Below are 6,092 nucleotides of genomic sequence, written 5' to 3'. Positions count from 1 at the left end.
TATCCTGTCCCTAAGCAAGTTCTACGTATTTGCCAACTTCCTGGGAGAGAGGACTTCATCTCCAAGAGACTCTAGAACGAAAGTCCTAGTCAACACCCTGTCTGTCATGTACGGCACGCGCTGCTAGGCTCCAAATATTCTCGAATCGTACCACGAGCTTCTCGATTCGTATTGTTCTTGTAGCCTAGCACAGTAATAGAGCGGCGTCTAGTGCGACCCTAGTCCAAGCTACTTAGGCTGCTGATTGAATCACGTTGGACCTCACAGCTTCAGATAACTAGAACTCAGGATCGTGTGAATGAATCTCTTTCCAAGCAGTAAATAAAAAAATGAATCTCTTTTAATGCAGCTACATACAGCGCAGGGACGAAATGTAAACAGTGAACGTATGCAATCGGATATTAGAGCTACATATGCCTAGCATATCCTTGATGGTACAATCCTATACTGTAATATGCGAACGCTCGGGAACGGTCACTTCCGTCTGTCCACATGTATGTCTGTAAGGCGCCGATCGACACGACGCCGGTCTCGGATCGTCGCGAAACGCGGCGGAAGGGTCGAGATCGCGAGTGAGAGATGAACAGTCGAGTTGGATTTCGCCCGGGCTGACTCTGATGGCCAGAGACGAGACTTTGGCGGTATGAAATGAGATGCGCTGGAGTTTGTTTGTTCAATTGACCGAGTATGTGGAGGTGACGTATGCTCACCAGCTATTGCCTACGCTATCTGGTCTACAGTAAAGTGCAACATGCGGCCGCTGCAGTCAGAGGTTTTAAGCCGGCTCACTGGGCCATGTGTTCGTGCGTCCGTACATCTAAATGTATGTCACATGCGTCTTCATTCCGGAAGTAGCGTCTTTCTCCACGAATAAATCATGACGTTTTATGTTTGCGTAGAGTCTAAACTGCGCTGTCTGGAGTGTGTAAGATAAATAACGCTCGGGAACGCCCACTTCCGTCTGTCCACATGTCTGTAATGGGCCGATCGACACGACGCCGGTCCCCAATCGTCGTGAAACGCGACGACCCGGTCGAGTTCAGCCGTCGGAGACGAACGGTCGAGTCGGATTTCGGCAAGAAACGAGACTTTGGCGTTCTGAAATGAGATGAGCCGAAGTTTGTTTGCTCAATCAATTAACCGAGTATGCGGTTGTGATGTGCGCTCGCCAGCCACTGCATGCCATCCTCTAATTCCCAGGGTGCAAATGCGCCGGCTCACCTGGCCGCTTTTGCGTGCGTCCGTGTGTCACGAAAGGTTCGTCTTCTTTGCAGAAGTGGCGTACAACGATAGATTGCCACCGCCCAGATTGCCACCGCCCAGATTGCCACCGCCCATAGGGCGGGTAGTACTAGTCCTATACTCAGAGGAGGACGATTACTAACGTGCGCTAATGCCACGCCTATAGCTTGAAGTAGCGAATTTTACTTATTGTAGAAACTTTCTAATATGTTGCTGCTTCTAGATATTGTCTAGACAATGGAACGTGTTATCTTGTTCAACAAAATCGCCTGAGGAAGTGTTTTGTACATACTAACTTTGTCAGCTAGAATTGTTCCGTTTCTTTGTGGTTGCAGGTGCTAGCTCTTCTATTGTTCACATGAGAAAGGAATGACCATTGTTGATCGTACGTGGGCGATCAACCTACGATTTACCTGTCCTTATTTTCGCGTAGCGACCGAAATCGCTCTACATGTACAAGAGCGCACGTGCCTGCTTGCGTCTGGTTGTTTTGCATTATGAGTTCAGCGTATTCGAAACGTACACGCGACAAGACATCGTCTACTGGTAGCACTCCTTACAGTGATTTAAAGAAATCACGTGAATCCGTGGTAGAGGAAAAAGACCAGACAGAAGGCATACAAGTGCAGCGTCGATTTGCTGGGAAGGCCTTGTTTCGAGAATGGACGAAAGGTGAAGAAAAGCTTCTCGTTATGTGCGTATCTTTACACTGTTTGGAGCTGGATTCAGCATGGCCCAAGTACTATAGTGGTAACTGTAAGTGGGAAGAAGCATCTAGATTTCTGTATGACAATTCGAATGGTGACTTTAACCAAACAGGTATGTCAAATACCAAATAGACAATATAATGACTGTTCTGGTTGCATGAACACAACACAGTAGTCACTGTTTATCGTTTTTCTAGCATCGCCTTGTCGTTTTCGTGTTATTGGCCATTTTGCTAAGAGATTTGCTACTGTCACTGATGCAGAGATCCATTATGGTATTGACCTTGAGGGCGTAGATGCAGAAGACCAATTCGTGCTAGCTGTTGCCTCTCCAATCCTGAAATCAAAGAGACCCAAAGCTGGCAAGAGGAAGACAAGTGTTCACAGTAATGTAGAATCCCAGCCAGCCACAACAACAACTGCCAGTACCCAGACTGAGTTGTTTTCAATGACAGGTAGCTGATTTTCTGAAGTCTCAACCATTGAGGTTCCAGGTTTGAAGCAGGTAATCTTTAGGCTTTTCTACTATGTAATTTCTAATATGTGCTAGATTGAAGTGCTTGGAAGTCTGTTTGCTTTCGTTGCTGCTCAAAGCCAAGTGGAAGGTGTTGACGATGCCTTTATTGAACTTTCATTATAAGCAATGAAAAATTTAAAGGTGGCTGGCCGGAGCAACATTATATATGGCTTGATACGTTGTTGCTCCCTTCCTGACACTTCTGGCCATCCCACCAGACTGCCTCTCAACAGAATGCCAACAGGATACATTGAACATCAGATAAATTTTTTCAATGCCAGTCATTACAGCAATGTGATTTTGCGTTCTTGTCTTACCCATTACTTGATCTACATATGCTTTGTTTTTTATTTTAGGTTCCAAAATGCCCCCGTGATTATGAGGACTGGTTGGGCACCATGTATGCTGAATTTGGTATGAAATGGCACTGTTTGCACAATGGCCCTACCTGGCAGCATGATGAACACTCTGGATTGAAAAGCACCATGATCCCGGGAAATGTAAGCTGAAATCCATAGCAATTAATTATTCAATGTAGGCAGTGTCTTAGTTTGACAATGCTTTTGTTCCTGCAAATTGTGTATGACAATGATTGTTAGCCTTGCATCTCTTAGTAGTATGATTTTGTAGGCTAAGATAAACAATGCTTCTTTGGCATTGTCTACACTGAGAACTCGTGTAGTCAATACTGGAATTTTCAAAACTACAGAAATTCAGGTGAGCTAGCTATATAAGCTGGGTTTCTTCTTGTACAAGTGGAGATTAATTGTCTTGTTTAAACAACAGGGCATAACTTTGGACAAAGCTTCTGAATGCAATCCAGGTGCTCGATGGTGGATCAAAGCTGATGGATGCGATGTCATTCCTGGTCTCCATGAATCTGTCTGTCTTGAATGGTCTGGAGATGTTGACTTGAATGATGAGACACTGCAAAAAACATACAAGAAGTACAGAGACCGTCTCAAAGACATTTCTAGTATTGGAAAGAGCAGCACTTCACAGACCAGGCTTGTACTTTCTACACTTCAGTCTGAATTGACTGAAGATCTTCAATATTTGCAAAGTGGTAAGTAAAGACAACTTAATTAATTAATTACATAGTACTAATGATAATTTCCTATCAACGCATTTTGCAGCTCTAGAATCCAAAACATCTGAACTGGACAAGCTGAAGGTCAGTCAGCCAACAAAAGTGGTGACTGAGTTAGAGTGGGATGTGAGGGAGTACCATTTCTTGTTGAAGGATGCCAGTGGGCAGTTGAAACAGTGGCTGAGTTAGACCTCACCATTACATCTCTTCAAGGACAAGACAGTCGAAGAACACAATTTAAGCTGGCAGAAATTAGATGTAGAATAGAGTCTCTTGTTCGAGGGATAGTGAGGAAGCAAAGACAGGCAGCCTCACATGCAATGGTTTTCATGGTCAGCCCTGAAACTAGAAGGAGAAAACCGTATGCTTTGCCTGTTCAGTTGCTACCATATAGAGGACTAAAGGACAGCATGATGAGACATCTTACCAACAAACTGAAAATGGAAATGAAAAGTCGTAACATGGAAGTTGTTGGTATGAGTAAATAGATCAGTAATTTGTAGGCTGATTTCTTCTGTAACTTTGATTTTTAAATTTGTAATTAGGATTGGTAACGGATGGTGAATTCAACAGCCTAAGAAGTTTAGGATCAACTGGACCAACCAACATCCTTCAAATTAGATCAGACTCTCGTGCTCAAGTATCTCGTCTCAGCTACAACAAGATGCTTCAAATGCTAACATTGAAAGGTTTACTCCTTTTTCATAACTAATGGACTGATAATGATAACAAAACATAATTTCTGCAGAACTATCTAATCCACCTGAAGCTGTAGTCAGTCATCCAGCTATCACAAGAGAAATCCTGATGCAGTCACAGTCATGGCAGAAATCTGGTCTAACACATTGGGACAGCATTGCAAAACTGAGGATAAAAACGGTTCCACATGGATTCACTCCTCATGCTTGGAATGGAAGTTAGGACTTTTTCTTGCAAGTAAACACAGTATGTACATCCCTTCGTGTCCTTTTCTATACTTAGGTCCTAACACAGCATTAGAAACAAGAAAGGACTGTCTTCGATTCATCATTGCCCAGTTGTTTCATCGTCACAAAATACTGGACCTGGAGAAACAAGGGCAGAACTTCCTCATATTTGCTTACCAGCCTGAGATTGATAAAGTCACAGGGCAGCCATTTCACGAAAGAGAAGACCACAATCATGTGTTAAAGGTAATAACACCAAAATTAATCAATTTTTGTCTACTAAGTTTACGTCTGAAACAGAGGATAACTAGTCACACAAGAAGTGATGGTCCAAAAGGTTGTCACCTGGAGAGATTACAAGAGAGACATGTCTAACCTACGTGGCGCTTTCAGGGCAAAGGAAGCAAAACGTAGAAGATGCCGAAAGGATCTTTTCTAAGTCTGTTGCCCAGTATCTAAGACAAAGAGGTTACACAAACGAGGCTGTTTATGTGCAAACAGTGTGCAATTGGCATGTTGCTTCTGATGGACGAGCAATATCACAGCTTAAACGATGCAAATACAATTATGAGATGCTTCAATATGTCTTGGATGAATTAATGCCTTGGCATAGACAGAGTTATGACTTCAGTTATCTAGAAGTAAATCAGTGAGTGTAGTTAACTGGTTATTTAATACCATTTTCAGAGGTGGTTCACAAAAACTTGTGTTGCAGGCCAGTGAAAGGCATCAGAGGATTCAGCCGAGAAACTCTAATTGCCGTCCTAACCAACATTGAGAGTCAGGAGTATCGCCGACGGCAATCATCGGAACTACATGAGATTCCGCAGCATCCCAGGGCCTCTTCAAGTGATGATGTGGAATGTTTCTTTTCGATCCTCCACAATCAACTTGGACTAAATTACAGTCTCAAAGCGATACAAAACCGATGGAGGGTCATTTGCAACGAGTTTATAAAGAGAATAGACCCCGATCTGCTATTCTACTACCACACAAGTGACAAGAACCGTTTCAGAATACATGGCATTCCCTGTTTTGACAGTCCCACTAGTGATAGCAGGCAAAGACTTGATTTTCTACGGCTACCTCGAAGAGAAGATGTAGGACAGATCCTTGTCGGCAGGCATCAATGCCAGTGAGAGGAACTAAAACGACAAGGCAGCAATTTCACAGCAATCCACCTGTATTACCTCAACCACCACAACTGCCACAACCAGGAAGAGACTCTACTACTAGTACTTATTGACATTTGGGAGACTTGTTTGAGATAATGGTTAACATACACATCCTAGGTAGACGACCACACTGACACAGACAAACAGGTTAGGAGACAGACTAACAGACAGACAGACAGACTGACAAGGAGACAGGAAAACACCATACTTTACTGCGTTCAGCACCTAGGTGTATATACCATATATTCAATATTATATTGCTAAGGTACACTGCACACTAACTACTATCAGAAGCTGGATTTTGCGTGAACAGCAAGTGCCCAGCACCCTCGTATAACTACATCTATAGCTGCATAATAGCCCATTCCAGACCTTGCCCAGCTTCTCCACTTCACCCATTTAAAAGAAACACTACGCACTTGGTTACTGTCCATT

At 43.4% G+C, this 6,092-nt stretch overlaps 1 protein-coding gene across 4 annotated transcripts; it reads left to right on the top strand.

The window, feature by feature from the left end:
* Positions 1-1,415: 1,415 nt before the first annotated feature.
* On the top strand, positions 1,416-4,981 carry LOC134184419 (uncharacterized). 4 transcript variants are annotated; one of them, XM_062652103.1, is made up of 8 exons: positions 1,416-2,061; positions 2,147-2,443; positions 2,500-2,554; positions 2,608-2,760; positions 2,823-2,966; positions 3,097-3,183; positions 3,253-3,532; positions 3,603-3,885. In XM_062652103.1, the coding sequence occupies exons 4-8, from the start codon at positions 2,701-2,703 to the stop codon at positions 3,743-3,745; spliced, it is 714 nt and encodes a 237-aa protein (XP_062508087.1). In that variant the 5' UTR covers positions 1,416-2,061; positions 2,147-2,443; positions 2,500-2,554; positions 2,608-2,700; the 3' UTR covers positions 3,746-3,885. The 4 variants fall into 4 exon arrangements, with proteins under 4 accessions (XP_062508087.1, XP_062508085.1, XP_062508084.1 ...); XM_062652101.1 differs by having other exon boundaries at positions 2,500-2,760; positions 3,603-3,640; positions 3,710-3,885; XM_062652100.1 differs by having other exon boundaries at positions 2,500-2,760.
* The last annotated feature ends 1,111 nt before the right edge of the window (positions 4,982-6,092 follow it).

This window comes from Corticium candelabrum, chromosome 9 (genome assembly GCF_963422355.1).
Source record: "Corticium candelabrum chromosome 9, ooCorCand1.1, whole genome shotgun sequence".
Classification (NCBI taxonomy): domain Eukaryota; kingdom Metazoa; phylum Porifera; class Homoscleromorpha; order Homosclerophorida; family Plakinidae; genus Corticium; species Corticium candelabrum.
Note: the sequence above shows the minus strand (reverse complement) of the source record. Positions and strands in the feature narration are given on the sequence as shown.

Coding starts and splice junctions, on each gene's coding strand:
- LOC134184419 (XM_062652100.1), top strand. CDS start 2,593: ATGAAAAATTTAAAGGTGGCTGGCCGGAGCAACATTATATATGGCTTG. Junction 2,761..2,822: donor ATGCCAGTCATTACAGCAAT/GTGATTTTGCGT, acceptor TTTTTATTTTAG/GTTCCAAAATGCCCCCGTGA. Junction 2,967..3,096: donor GCACCATGATCCCGGGAAAT/GTAAGCTGAAAT, acceptor ATGATTTTGTAG/GCTAAGATAAACAATGCTTC.